The 15253-nt window shown below is 39.5% G+C and overlaps 1 protein-coding gene across 1 annotated transcript; it reads left to right on the plus strand.

Annotated features, from left to right (window-relative positions):
• The first annotated feature begins 457 nt into the window (after positions 1 to 457).
• nadsyn1 (NAD synthetase 1) lies at positions 458 to 15046 on the plus strand. The gene is made up of 21 exons (XM_036535248.1): positions 458 to 637; positions 876 to 936; positions 1383 to 1499; positions 1607 to 1660; positions 2116 to 2205; positions 2319 to 2370; positions 4323 to 4411; positions 4817 to 4934; positions 5304 to 5435; positions 5778 to 5849; positions 5960 to 6084; positions 6898 to 6946; positions 9131 to 9233; positions 9666 to 9834; positions 10242 to 10377; positions 11557 to 11663; positions 12092 to 12223; positions 12437 to 12506; positions 12965 to 13093; positions 13788 to 13964; positions 14383 to 15046. Exons 1-21 carry the CDS (start codon positions 553 to 555, stop codon positions 14446 to 14448), a joined length of 2133 nt encoding a protein of 710 aa, XP_036391141.1. The 5' UTR covers positions 458 to 552; the 3' UTR covers positions 14449 to 15046.
• Positions 15047 to 15253: the final 207 nt, after the last annotated feature.

Here is a 15253-nt window from a genome sequence, read left to right on the forward strand (position 1 = left end):
GTACATTTATTCTGAACTGTTTAGATCTTCACGTCGTAGTCTATGCAGTGTGTGTTGCTAAAACGACACACAAGCTGCATTACTTTAATTAAAATGATTAATCTTCCTCAAGGATTAAACATTAAACGTTGTAAACTGTAGGCTATATTTGTTTGGCTAATATGTCTAATTATCATTACTGCAGATAAAACCATGGACTGAGACCAAGTGTTCATATTCATACGGCAACATAATGCAGACTATCGTTTATGACAAACAGCATACATTGTATAAAGCTTTGCAATGCTCATCTCGAAAGCGTACAAAGGACGTGTGTGTTAAAATCAGTAAAATGTACCGATATGGCTCGTAACACTGAGCGTTGAAGATGAGCACTGTTTCTTTAAAAATTCTTCAGGAAGTGGTCTGAGAAGCCCGGATTGAAATTGACAAAAAGGACAAAAACGCAAATGTGGTCTTCCGTTGCACAGCATACCGATTGACGAGCGCAAATTACAATCCTAACTTGTATGCACTTGACTACTTTGTTTTAATGCAACACAGCTAAAACAAATGGGACGAAAAGTAACTTTAGCGACATGCTCCATAAATCAGTGGGCGTTAGATTTTGACGGGAATATTGCAAGGATATTGAAAAGTAAGTACCTAAATTGATTATTGCAATTCTCGGATGTCATGGGTTGTGTAAACAACAGTGAGTAGTAGTTATGAACACTGTGAAGTAACCCTGAAATATGGTTAGTAATAATCAGCAAAGTAACCTGGATTATAATTAATGTGTGTTCGTGTTCGCTATTAGTTAAATGGTTGCATGCGAAAGGCAGAATAAGTTTATACAACAATTCGGTCCACAATGACCACGTCTTTTCACTAAGGTATTGAAATAGCCAAGTCAAAAGGAGCAAAGTACAGACTTGGACCTGAACTGGAAATATGGTAAGTTGTACAGCCTTGAGCTACTGCATCTTTCTCGTTTGTACATGTCTTTCCATAAGGGCGTCAGTGGATCAATATGCATAATTCTAACAGTTCTATTGGATGTGGATGTATCTTCGGGGAAGGTTTAAAACGGCACATTCTTCACCATTAAATCACTTACTCCCTGCCCTCTAGCTTGTGGTTTGGAACAATGCAAAAAATCGTTTTGCGCGCAAAGAAATGAATAAAGCTTCTACATTGGTGTAGAGGGCTTTCAGGTTCATTGCACCCATCAAGCCACTATCAATGCTGAATTCTTCTGGGAATTCCTTCTGGGAGCTTCTTGAATGAAGTAATGATCTTAGGCCATTATTTGACCTGTGGACTATTTTACCTGTGGTGCTTGCTCAGTTGTGCGTGGATTGAGATTATAACCTGTGTAACTCTGTCTCTCTTTCTATAAGTGGGTATGGATGTGCGGATCACTTCTATGAGTCAGACACCCTGCTCCACTGTTTCCAGGTCCTCAGAGAGCTCCTGGATTCTCCTGTCACTCTGGATATCATCTGTGATGTGGGCATGTGAGTGACAGCCCACATATCACTGTCACCTGGCAAATACCACAGCACACAATAAACCTCTCCATACTGATGATTCTGTAATGGCTGGTTTTGTGCTTTCTCCTTAGGCCTGTCATGCACCACAATGTCCGCTACAACTGCCGAGTCATTTTCCTCAACAAGTACGTGATATCTTTGAATTACCAGCTAAGTGCAAAAGGACACAAGACACGTTTGTAACTGTCAAATGACCTCTTGATTAAATTGAACAGAGTAGCTTCTCAGCTTCTCAGATTAGCTTCCCACTTTAATGCATGCAGTAGTGGTATTTGCTACATTTGGATTACATCAGTAAATGTAAGCTCACCTAATGATTTGTGGATACATTTTGAAAGCCTGTATCTCTCTCTTGTTCTCTCACACACATGTGCACTCATATAATTGATTAATTGACATACTTCTAAGATCCCAATTTTGATGGTCTTCATCCACAGGGGTTATGTTAACTATCTACTGTGTAGAGCAAAAGGAGTCCTTGCTCTGCTAAAACAACAATTCTTAAAAAGAGCTTTACAGAGGCTTAGTTTAGGTTTTCTTCACCATGTTTATAGTAATAGAAAATTACTTTTTTTTTCAGGAAGATACTGTTGATTCGTCCTAAAATGTTGCTGGCAAATGATGGGAACAACAGAGAATTCCGTTGGTTTTCCCCCTGGAGTAGACCCAGGTCAGTGATTGGTACAGCATCATTTAAAACATAAATCAGCCTTGCTATACTACTTCAGATGATTAGCATTACCCACTCCACATTTCTATATCATAGAACTGTTTTTCCCCCAGGCATGTGGAGGAATACTTTCTACCTAGAATGATACAGGACGTGACAGGACAGGTAGGACCCTTTCATTTGCTATTAGGGTGTTGGAATGCAGTTCCAGGATTGTGTCATTGTGTGTTTATTCACAGGAGTCTTCTTATTGGTTGCCATGTTCATTAGCTGAAAGGATTTGGCAAATAAACAGCACAAGAATTCAAATATTATGGTGGAATATGGTTTTTTGTCATTTATTTACACTGGAAAGACCGTTAACTAACATAATTTCAATAATAATGAAGTGTACATTTGTGATTGCCCACAAACATCCCCATTGCCCATGAACATTCCATCAGAAATTGTGAAATACCCTTTGATCTTGGTCCCTTGGTCCCTGAAAGAACATTCGGTCTTTGTCTTGTTTCAGCTGTTTCTGTTGTGCATGTGGGCCAAATTGTCTTTATTAGCAGTATGGGCACTTGTTCCTTCATTAGGAAATCAGTAGGAATGTTACTGAAATGACTTGATTTTTGCCCTGCATGTTTCGTCTGTTCTTTGATAGGTTTCAGCAAGCATGTCTTCCTTTGTAATTGATGGCTGAAAGGAGTTATAAGCTCTTCTTTCATTCAATGAAATAAATACTAGTGCATATGCCTGTACAAAAAATCCTCAAAAACCTCTATTTTGATGTCACAATACGTAGGTCTTTTAAATAAGTTTATAAAGAGGTGGAAAAATGTTTTTGCATTGATCTTTTCTGTCGATTAAAAAAAATGGAGAGACGCCCTCCTTGTACTGATTGGGCTAAGATGTATGAACAGTTTTAATTTGCTGACTGTTCCACTCTCACTGTTGTGGGATAAGTCTTCAGACATATGGGCTGCATCCCAAAAGTACTAAATTGCATCTTTTCCTTGGTTCCAACATCCTCACATCCTCTGTGACCTGGAAATTGATAATGTGTGTCTTAAAGGACTGTTCCAGTTTCACAGGAAACATATTAAGGAAGTAAGATATTTCTTTGATTGTTTTCTCCAACAGAGGATGCATGGATGTCTCCTCGAGAAAGATAATTTCAAGGATCTCTGACACAAACTCCACATGCATATCACATTCCATAGATATTGTTGTGATAACATGAACATTCACTGCAGAAGTACAAAAAACTACTTATATGTATATAACATATAAGTAGCCAGAGTAAAGTGACCAATCACAACTGAAATAAATTATATTTGGACAAAAATTCAGCGCATCTATGGATTTTTCATAGATATTAAAGAGCTGACAGATCAGACTCAAATAAATTGATCTTTTATTCTAAATTCCATTTTATGGATGATACATTTTTCTAGCAGTATAGTCAAATTAACCATACAGTACATGTTTGAGGGAAAAAAAAAAGTCTATCCTGACAAGGGAAGAGATTCCTGCTTAATGTCATATGAAATATATGAAGTTCAGTTGTACAAAGATGTTCCATTTCCCCCACCACATTAGGTGCTTTCTTAGATTTCCTTCCATCCCTTCCCCTTCCCCTCAATAGATCATGGAGGAATCATTGAAATCATTGAATATGCAAGCACTCTAAAGTATACGGATGCACTCCAGGATCTGACCTGGATGCATCATATTATGGGTATTATACTCTTCAGAGTGTAGACTTCAGTTGTTGTGTCGTGGAAAAGGTCATTCTGTAAAGGCAAAGTAGTTTGGCCTCTGGCAGTGTCACCCTACATACCGATCATAACGACCACATTACATGGTTTTTAAGGGGGGTGAGATCATTACATCAAACTAATGGCCCCCCAACATGTGAAACTAGTTGTCTGTCAGGTGACATTAATTCCATGTATCTGACTGTTAACTGTTAAGATGGTAAGACTTCATGGAACCTTTGTGAAATGTATACCATAGTCCACTGTGTCAACTGTGATTGTACATATGCTGCCTGTGTCACTTTTTCAGGATGCCAGTTTAAAGGCCTCAGATATCTAATTAATTCTTTGTTGGTGTGTCTTTAAATGAAGGGAACTGTACCCTTTGGTGATGCTGTTCTTTCAACCACAGACACATGCATTGGCACTGAAATTTGTGTTGAGCTGTGGAACCCCAGGAGGTAAAGTTCATGCCTGTGCAACAAGACAGATTTCCCTCCTGTTATCTGTGCTCTCATTCTGCACCCAATCCTTACTCTAGTACTTAGCAGAAGATATGTTTGTATTTCACATTTTTTAACATACCACAAAAGGTATATGGCTTAGCTCTATGAGAAAATGAAGCACTGCAAGTGTTTTGGTAGGATGCTCTGAACATGTATAAATCAGTCTGTTAGTGACATTGTCCTCTGTAGGCTTGTTTACTTCTTCCAGATGTACATTTTCCTTGGCCTTCATTTTCTGGTGTTCATTGGCAGGAAAATAATTTTTTTATAGTTTCTGTTAAGATGATGTTGAAAGGTGGCATAAACATTGTATGATTTGGCTGATCTTTGTGCGCTAATCTTGCTGTATGTGTTGTACAGTCCCCATGTTGATATGGGTCTGGACGGTGTGGAGATCTTCACCAACTCCTCTGCTAGCTACCACCAGCTGCGCAAAGCTGACCACCGAGTTAACTTGATCAAATCTGCTACCATCAAGGTCAGCCATCAGTGTGTGCATGCACACACACACAAAACAAGGCACATTGAGATAGAACATGCTTATTGATATTTTGACCACAGGGTGGCAGTCGCCTGGTTTTTGAGTGCAACAGCCAGAGAGGAAGCACTAACTGAGCATTATATTTATACTTATTTTACATGTATGAATGCCATCTTAATTTTACAGTAACTAAACCGGTGTGCCTTTTGGATATCAGTACATATTTAATGGGTGCTTAAATGTATTTTGGAGCACTAGGGAAAAAAAGAAGTTTGTGTGTTATGGTTTGTTTGTACAGATGAAAGATATCAAGAATTCACACCCAGGGAGTATTGTAATGTTAAGAGTAGTGCTTGTGCCTTACAGAGTGGAGGTATCTACTTGTTTGCCAATCAGAAGGGCTGTGATGGAGACCGCCTGTACTACGATGGCTGTGCCATGATCGCAATTAACGGGGACATCGTCGCCCAAGGAACACAGTTCTCCCTCGAAGATGTGGTATAAATGAAATCTACATATACTGCTTTCCCCTGTGGCATTAGAAGGGCACGAGAAGTCGTTTCAGAAACTCATTAAATCAAGAATAAATTCAGCTTTGCTTCTTCATTCTAGGTTTGGGAATGTTGTGAAATTACATCAGAAAATTAACCTGTACGCAATAAAGAACCTGCCAAAAGCAAAGATGCCACATATGCACATCAATGGACAGCAGCTATTTATACACTGGAGTAAAAAGACTGAACAGGAATGTGTGAGAAAAGGCATTGCCTGTAATATTCCACCCACTGCCTACATAATGGACAGATAAAAGTAGAGACTCTCAACAGCACTCTCTTACAGGAGGTCATAACTGCCACGCTGGACCTGGAGGACGTGCGCAGTTACCGCGGGGAGCGTTGCCACCCATACCTGGTAATGTATGGACTTTAATGCTCTGAAGAATGCACACACTGTTGATGCACAGCTGAGAAAATGAACATGTTGACAGCACTGAATAGGTTTGCCTATCTTGGTTTGTGCAGGAATTTGAATACAAACCATCTTACCGAGTAAAGGTGGACTTCTCTCTGTCCGAGAGCCAAGATATCTACTTCCCCTCTCACGAGCCCATTGAGTGGCAGTTTCATACACCTGAGGAGGAGATCAGGTAAGATGTACTACAATGAAGAGCTTCTTGCTGATGTGTAATATTATTATGCAGGGAGGGACAACCAATGGACAGCTAATACTGTAGGCATCTGGATAGAATCTAATTTAGGCTATTAAGTACCTAATGGACTTAAGTAACTGTTGGATTTGATGGTCTAGCTCTTAGCCTTGTCTGAATGAAATGGAAATGCACATTAGACAGATTTACAAAGCATGCTTAGTTGTTTTCCTGGAATATTGGAGTCATGCACATCCAATGAACTATAGAACAGGAAACTTTAATTTGTTAGAAATGACACAAAGTACCACAGGAGACCACTGCTGTTTTTATGTCCTCTGGAAATTACTGAAATGTTTTATACACATCTGCAAGGGATCAATAAGGAATCCTTGTCATTTCACAGCATTTCCCTTCATAATTGTCAGTATATTGGCCCACTGATGTAGCATGAGAAATCAGACAGGGTAGTGTCTTGTTTGTTATACACAGTAGAACAGCAGAGAGAATTCCCGGTCTGGTGTGATACTTATTTACCATGACTAGACTCATTATAACATCTGAAATTGAGAAATCCCCCTCAGACAAGTAGGCAGGGCCAGAAAAGGGGAAACCTGATGAAATAGTGACAAATAATCACACACAGGTCATGTGACCGTCCTTCCTACTGTATGCAGTAAACAGTGTTTAGCAATGCCCTTTAGATACTTATTTAGATGTGTATTTCAAATTACAATAGTTATTCTAGTATTGGAGTCTTTATCACTGTTTTTATTTCTAAATATGAATTGTATGTATTTGTTGTTATTGTAGCCTTGGTCCAGCATGCTGGCTGTGGGATTACCTCAGAAGAAGTGGCCAGGTAATTATTTCTTTGTAATATGTTGTTTAAATCACTACACAAAAAAGGACCAAACATCCATGGATGAATTTTGCTGTGTCTGTTTTGGAGTACATGGTTTGTGTATGAACAGTTCAGTTGAGTTAGTCAGTCTGTTTTCTTTAGGCCTGTAAGGATTGCCAGATATGAATTGGTATATTTCTAGAAATGTACCGATACACTTCCATCAGCTAGTCACATTTGCGACCAGTTTGTTTCTGGATAGAAATTACGCACTCCTTAGCTGTTCCAAGAATCTTCTACATGCTGCTGTCGCCTACTGATAATTATGGTTAGCAGTGCTGCGCATGTGCAGAAAATGGTAGGTTTACCATGTACATAGTGCAAATAAATGCTGTTTGATGCTCCAGTCAGTTCACACTTACAGAATCATTTTGGATTCCTGAAGGGAGGACGGGCATCTGTTGTCTGTTACTTTGTGCAGAATGTGCACAAATTAATCAAGGTGAAATGCACAGGTAGCCCCATCCACCTTGCCATGGGGTAAACAACACAAACACAACTTACAAAGCCCAAGCTCTTACCTCTGTTGTTCCAAAGTTTATTTGCGAAAACCTCATACTGTTTGGCGTGGTCGGAAAATGCTGGCTTTTTATGAATTAATACACACTGCAGAGCCAGGACACCAAATGCAGGCATACCTGGTGAGACAAGTTTTCTTTCATGTATTTATTTATTTAGTCTGCAGGCTTGCAAAACTTTAAACTTGTTCATTGAAAATCAACCAAAATACCTTTATGTAGATCTGTGTTTTTAGGAAACCAAGAAATACTCTGTTACCAGAGAGAGTGAATAAAAAAACAAACAAACAAAAAATCTGCTCAAAGATTGTAGGCCAACCCCTTGAGAAACTCTGAATCGGCCTACCATAGTAACATATTAAGGCTGGCTAACAACATTGTCTCTGATCCCAACCATGTCCTGAACAGTGAATACAAATTACCATCAAACCAGAGACACAGGGTTCCAAGATTCAATAGGGATAGACTAAAGCACTCTTTTGTGCATCAGTCAATCCTAAAACTAAATATGGAGCGTTAATCCCAGATCAAATATACATTGAATATTGTCCTTTGTCATGGTTATGTTAAATGTATGTATCTCTGTTTCACTGTCCTAATTCTTGTCTTCTCTGTGATGTTGCAAATGGAGATGCTGTGATGCAAGAAAAATTTCAGATTTGTCTGCCAATAAAGTATCATCATCATCATCATCAGATCAAGTTCTTAGTGCTGCTAGAGATGTGATAAATACACAGAGAAGTGCTATAACCTCAGAGCATGTTGAGGAGTTAGTATGTTTAGGACCTGCTGAACAAAACATAGTGCTAACTCTCAGCTGTGAATAAGTTGAAAATGACAAATAAATAAATGCAGTCTACCAGATGTTTTAACATCACTTTTTTTCCTTTTTACCACTAGGTTACATTAGGCAAATTCACAGTCATGCTATATTTGATTTTAAAAAAGTTTGAGATTCTGTTAAATTTACAGGATGTCCATAGAATCTTGCAATGTCACATTCTGGTATGCTTTGCTAAGTGCTTCAATAAACCAACACTTGTTAACAAAAAGCAGGTCACACTTATTTCACACATTCAAAAATAGTGAGAGCACATCGACAGGAAGTGGAATGTGTGATATTAAGAGCACAAATGTATTGCTCAATTGCATATCATATCACATTGTATCAGGAAATGGAGGTGAAGCCAATGTATCTTATTGTTGCCTTTGTATTGAATCCATGTCTTATCATGGTTTTGCCAAAAATTTACACTCCTAGTATTCATATTGTATAGTGTATGTATATGGTCTCCACGATCAGTATGTCACCCTACGTGTCTTTGTATATGTGTATGTGTGTCTGCTTGTGTGTGTACATGTGCGTATGTGTATTTTTGTGTGTCTATCTGTGTTTGTGCCCTCATGGGTGTATGTCTCTGTTGTGTGTTAGTGTGCAATATGGGTGTGCATGTGTGCAATGTGTGTGTGTGTGTGTGTGTGTGTGTGTGTGCGTGTGTGTATGTGTGTGTGTGTATACAGGTGTATGTATATGTGTGTGTGTGGGTGTGTCTTTGTGATTATGTGTGTGTGTCTGAGTACATGATTATGTGTGTCTTTATGTGTGTATGTGTACTCACTCCAGGCTGGCTTCCTCCTGCCTCTCAGTGGAGGGGTGGACAGCTCCTCAACTGCCTGCATTGTCTTCTCCATGTGTCACCTGGTGTGTGAGGCTGTAAGGAATGGAAGTGAGTATTCCAAGGAGCAGTATCCTCTAGTCCTGCAGGCTTTCCTTTCAGGAGCACTGTTAGTCAAAGAGGAATACTTCTTCATTAAGGAGATTGATTAATGTCAACTATACAATGTCACATTAACATAAAGAACACTGATCATTTAAATACAGTCATCTAGCTTGAGCTTGATCAATCTGAACTGCTCTTGTAAAGCTTAATCAGTGATGGTTTACATGGGTAACATGATCAAGGAAACTACTGCAAATCAGTCTTGACAATTTTACATAATGATTTGATTCTCTCAAGAGGTTGATACTAGCAACCAGAGCACCTTATATGGATTCCTGTAGGTTTGCTTGAGAGATTTTAGGCCCTTAAGTGAATGAGTCTTATATCAGGAGTTCTGAAAAGCAGGGTGCACTGCTAAAGCACTTGTGCTGTGTTCAGACATGCAGGTGTTGAAGGATGTGCAGCAAGTGGTAAATAACTGCACCTACACCCCTGAGGACCCCAAGGAACTATGCAGGCGTCTCTTCACCACCTGCTACATGGCCAGCGAGAACTCATCAGAAGACACCCGCAACCGGGCCAAAGAGCTAGCAGCCCAGATCGGCAGGTGAACCACACTGTGCCATAGAAATAGAAACTAGAATGATTCCATTGATTAGAAACGATGGTTGAGTGCATGTAAGAGCTGTGCATCCTTACAGGATGAATATAAGTTCATTTGTAAATTCAAATGCAGTTCCACATCTATGATAATAGTCACTAATAAAATGACTGGTACAGTAGCCATTCTCCAAGCAGTACCTCCTAGCATGCTGGCATTTTAGATGGATAGCATTATACAAATCAAACAGAACTTTCAATTATATATATAACATAATTAAAGATCATAAAAATACAAATCCTACTGTTAGTCAGGAGTGCCAACTGTTCTTTGGAAAATGAACTGAAATGTAGTCCTTGTGTCCAGCATGTTAATACCAGTGTTCTGTTTCTTAAATATTTTATGCTTACTAGCACCCACATCAGCTTGAACATTGACATGGCTGTGAAGGGCATACTGGGAATCTTTTACATGGTAACAGGAAAGAAACCAGAGTTCCGTGCCAATGGGGGAAGTACTAGAGAGAACCTCGCCCTCCAAAATGTGCAGGTGTGACTCCTCAGCTGTTCCTTATACCACCTGACATTCAAACAGTGTTTGAGTCATGGCTTCCTTTATGCTGAGGGCCTATGGTAATATACGGTAGTGGAGCCTGGTGATTGAAGTAATTAAGCTTATGAAGGGCCGAGAGAGCCTCAAAGTCCTTGATTAAGACTAAACCTACAAGAAAACAATGTCCTCGCTTGTTGTTCTGGAGAAGACCATCTGCCAAACAAATAATTTTATGATCATGGTGCTGATCCATTACACTTACATTTGTTGTTAGAATATTTATTAAGCTGGCTGCTGTGCTTAAAGAGGTTGACATGTCTCAGTTTGAAAAGGGTGATGTTTGGTGAACACTCTTACACTCTATACTTTGAATAGAGTGCATATGAATTGACTAGAATAGTGGCCTGACCCTTTCTTGTCTCTCACCATAAAAAACACAAGAATAGCCTTGAGACTATATATGTGACAATATGTTGCAGTTCGTTTTCAAAGCATGTCGACACAGATGCGTCTCAGCAGGTGCCTTCATATGCATGAATACTGTGTGTTTTTAAGAACAGAATTTGGTTTAGACTGTCTAGCTAGATGTAAAAATTGTACAGATTTCTGTATACAATTATGTACAATCTGTGTACAGATGGGAACTTATTAACATAAGGCTGTAGAAACTTTACTATGGAGCAACTTTGTCTCACTGCGGCTTGACCAGTATATGTATATGATAGCCATTTGCACCATGGATCTGAAACCACCATCACTGATGGAGTAATCCATTTCAATATCACATGCTAGGCCCACTAAGGATCAATGTCTGCATTTCTTCCATCTTCATGCTTCTAGCACTGGCCACTTCCTAGTAATATTTGGTTTTACAGTTTTATTAAAAAGTCATAATTGACACAGGGGGCAGAAAAGGTATATGGTGGCCTAAAACAGTCCTTTTCTGCCCAGTTGGACCAATCATTCATGTATACCATTCTAGGTTTCAAGGCACATTGCAAAGTCACAGTTACCTTTTGAAAAGCCAGCAACAGTGCTCTAGACAAAAAGAAATAGCATTTATATGCACTTGTATGCTGACATAAACATATACTAGTGTTAAGTGCCATTTGCACTTAACACTAGTATATAGTGTTAAGTGCAAATGGCTAACCTGTTTGCTGCTGTCCTCAACAGGCTCGTGTCAGGATGATTCTGGCCTACCTGTTCGCTCAACTCAGCTTGTGGGCTGATGGAAGGTTTGGAGGGCTGCTGGTGCTTGGCTCAGCCAATGTGGATGAGTGGTGAGGGCCAAAGACTGGCACAGCTGAGGGGATGGAACAGAATAAAAGAAACTCAATTCCCCTTCATCCTGCATTTGGTGCAGCAGCATCAGCTTTTCTCCAGATCCCACTGCTATCATTTCCAGTGCCTGCTGCAGTATTCATCTAACATTATCCTGGTTTTGTGAATGCGGTTTTTATAATTAGTTGTGTGGATAATGCAGCACAAAGTGCCTTTAAGATTACAAATCAGAGGGCCATCAATGTCATTCTTGCTAGACTTATCTGTTCTACCTCTAGTGCAATGTATACTTGTGATCATATTGTTTGGGAATGAAGTTGGAATTCTAGCTTTAAATGGTGTATTACATGTTACCTGTGGAAGGGTCCGTGACATATCTGGAATTGATTGAGTTTACCACCCCTCAGTTTAATCCTGCTGTTCTTAGCTTGACAGGATACTTCACCAAATACGACTGCTCCAGTGCAGATATTAACCCCATCGGTGGGGTCAGCAAGACCGATCTCAAGAGCTTCCTGCAGTACTGTGTGGACCAGTTCCAGCTCACAGCATTGCGCAGGTGACATGAGGTTAGGTACATGGAACTGTACTGCATGGCTTGTGTTCCATCCTGTTCTGTGATTTCTTCCATGATACATAGTACAAGAATAGGTAGCTCAGTTGGAGATAGGCCTGTACTTTGGTTGATCAGTTACTCTGTATTCAGTAGTGTTTAGTCACTGATTGTAGCCACTCATATCCATCCATGTTGTCCACTTTGTGTCCTTCACAGTGTCATGGCTGCCCCTCCCACAGCAGAACTGGAGCCTCTGACGGATGGCCAGGTTGCTCAGACCGATGAGGTAACGGGGGGGGGGGGGGGGGGGGGGAAGGGGGGGGGGGCAGAGATATCAGGTTATGGTTTTAAATAGATCGTGCTGTGGATATGTGTCTAAAAAGCAGATCTAAATTTGACACTTACGCATAGCACAAGAGATAAACAAAAAGGATTGTATGTACAAGTCGTAGAACCCTCAGCTTGTTCTCATTTGTAAGTTAAATTTAACATACCAGACATACAATGGCATGGTGAAAGATGTGCTTCAGTATATGTATGAAATCTGAGCATGTTTATTTACCGTGTAGAGTATGATGGTGTTGACAATACCGTTGTTTCATTTTCCCATTGCTTTGTCTCTTTATATATAAACTGTCCCACAAATACCATTTGTGCATATGCTGTGATGGTTAAAATCAAGGCCTGTACTAACGTAACTTTACTCTCACTTACTCCCTCCCTCCACAACCCCCACCCCTCCAGTCTGATATGGGTATGACCTACTCAGAGTTGTCTGTGATTGGTCGACTAAGGAAGATCTCAAAGTGTGGCCCGTACAGCATGTTCTGCAAACTCATCCACACGTGGAAAGAGGCTTGTTGCCCATCGCAGGTCAGTCTTCCCCTGACATAATCAATAGCCCTGTTATACCATTAGAAGACACTGACATGAAATAATGAGGTAGTTCCAGTTAAAGTAATTGTATCACTGTTTTGGATTACTTGCTGTAGCAATCTTTGTCATATGCAAAAATAAGACAATAATTAATTAATTTTGGTCCACTACAGAGTTGCATACAGTATAAAAGACGATTTCATCTGTCTATTTTACTGGAGGTACTTGCTTTGTTCCAGAAATGGAATGGATAGAAAAATCTCAATTAACAGTTTAACACAAGTTTAACACTGAGAAAATCATAACAAAATTCCAAAATTCCAATTCCAACAAAATTAACGGGTTGATTGAAATTCTTAATGTCAGATTTGACAGTTTACAGTTTCCTGAATGGTCATTGTTTGTTAAGATTTTGACACAATTGTTAATTGCAGATTGCCTGTAAGGCATTACACACCATAAATGCAGAGACTGACAGACAGCTATTAGGTGAAAAAAAGATTGCTTTCTGAGCATAATAACTTGTCAGTAAGTCAACGTGTAATGTTTATATCAATTTTTTTAAGGATGATACCTTAATACTATAAATCCTGCTGTTTCCAACACATTTTTACTGTGGTAGGATTGCTATGGGCTGTTGTTGTGGGCAGTGTTACCATAGTAAATATTTCTCCTTCCTGGGTGGTCTCAGGTTGCTACAAAGGTGAAGCACTTCTTCCGGATGTATTCAGTGAACAGACACAAGATGACAACCGTAACCCCTGCCTACCATGCTGAAAACTACAGCCCTGATGATAACCGTTTTGATCTTAGGCCCTTCCTTTACAACACACGGTGGTCCTGGCAATTCAGGTGCATCGATAACCAGGTAAATCAGCACAGCTGTGTGACGTAACATTCACTTCAACTTTAAAATGGTCATTTGCATTTGCACAGTAGGAAAACTATTTTATGCAAAAGCTCTGTTGTTTGAGCCAGTCAATCTGTATTTGAGGAAAGAGACACTGCAGAAGAAATGTCTTTCCTTTTCTGTTGCTTTTGAGTTTGTATTTACTGTAGTGCAGTGTCATAAATTCCACACCCTGCTTATAATTATGATTTGGAAGAATATATAATGATCTATCTCACTGAGAAGAAATGAAACCTTATCTACACTGCCTCACCTATGAACTGTGACTGTTGATTCTAAGATGCAAAAAAGTGCACTTTTTAATTACCATCCTAATAAGTGAAATTAACTTTAGAGAGATTACTTCTGGATTAATGCCATGAGTATTTTTTTACAGGTATCCAAAATGGAGACTGAAAATGACCCTGACTCCAATAGTATGCACACAACTGAACATTACTAGAAACCTCTTTCTCTGTGCTGCTTCACTGTGAGGCTATATCATAGATTCAGTCCTATCAATACGATTTGTTCAAGTGCCTTTTTTAGTTACTCATTCTGCTGTGCTCTTTTAAAAACTGAAGAACTGGAAATCTTGTATAATTTGTTCCATTCCTTTTTGCCTCTTTGCAGGAAAAGCTGACCTGTAATTTGCAATTATAGGTTAAACACATATTGTCCAAAAAGCACAGCTTTTTGGACAATATGTGCTGACAGAAGACACACTGAAATCCCAGCAGGTTGTGCTTACTCAACCTTGCTCATATGCCCTGCCAGCATTGAAGTACTGCATGTGAATTGTCCTCTGACTTATATTAAAAGCTGCAGATGAAGCGCAGGTGTGAGATGAGGGTGCTGAGTTTCCAGTGTCCGTCTCAGTGTTGTCACCGGTTGACCTCTTGTTTTTGCCTTTGATTCCAATCCAAATGTGTTGTGTAATCTGAAATCTGGAAGTCTCCAGGACATGCTGGGGGTCATAGGCTCTCTGTCAAAGTTGACAGACCTTTTTCAGCTACAACAGGTTTTTGTATCGTTCTGGATTTTTTTTCAGCAGGGAAAGCAGGCCACTACATTTCTCAGTGTGTAATTCCTCATTGTGTACAGTGTCAGTTCATGTAAATGTGGGTTACTATTGAATAAAACTATGTATTAAATTAAATATATGTGATTGTTTTGTGTCAGTGTTTGAAAGTACACCAGTACAGACTGTAACTTTTAGTCTTGCTCCACTTAAAAATAACTTACAGCATCACTGATATATTTAGCTG

The sequence above is a fragment of the Megalops cyprinoides genome, chromosome 8 (genome assembly GCF_013368585.1).
Source record: "Megalops cyprinoides isolate fMegCyp1 chromosome 8, fMegCyp1.pri, whole genome shotgun sequence".
NCBI lineage: Eukaryota > Metazoa > Chordata > Actinopteri > Elopiformes > Megalopidae > Megalops > Megalops cyprinoides.

What these genes read in the sequence shown, in the direction of transcription:
- nadsyn1 (XM_036535248.1), top strand. Translation starts at nt 553, where the DNA reads ATGGGACGAAAAGTAACTTTAGCGACATGCTCCATAAATCAGTGGGCG. An exon ending in TATTGCAAGGATATTGAAAA is followed by an intron (nt 638 to 875) that starts GTAAGTACCTAA and finishes CTTTTCACTAAG; the next exon opens with GTATTGAAATAGCCAAGTCA. An exon ending in CGAGTCATTTTCCTCAACAA is followed by an intron (nt 1,661 to 2,115) that starts GTACGTGATATC and finishes TTTTTTTTTCAG; the next exon opens with GAAGATACTGTTGATTCGTC.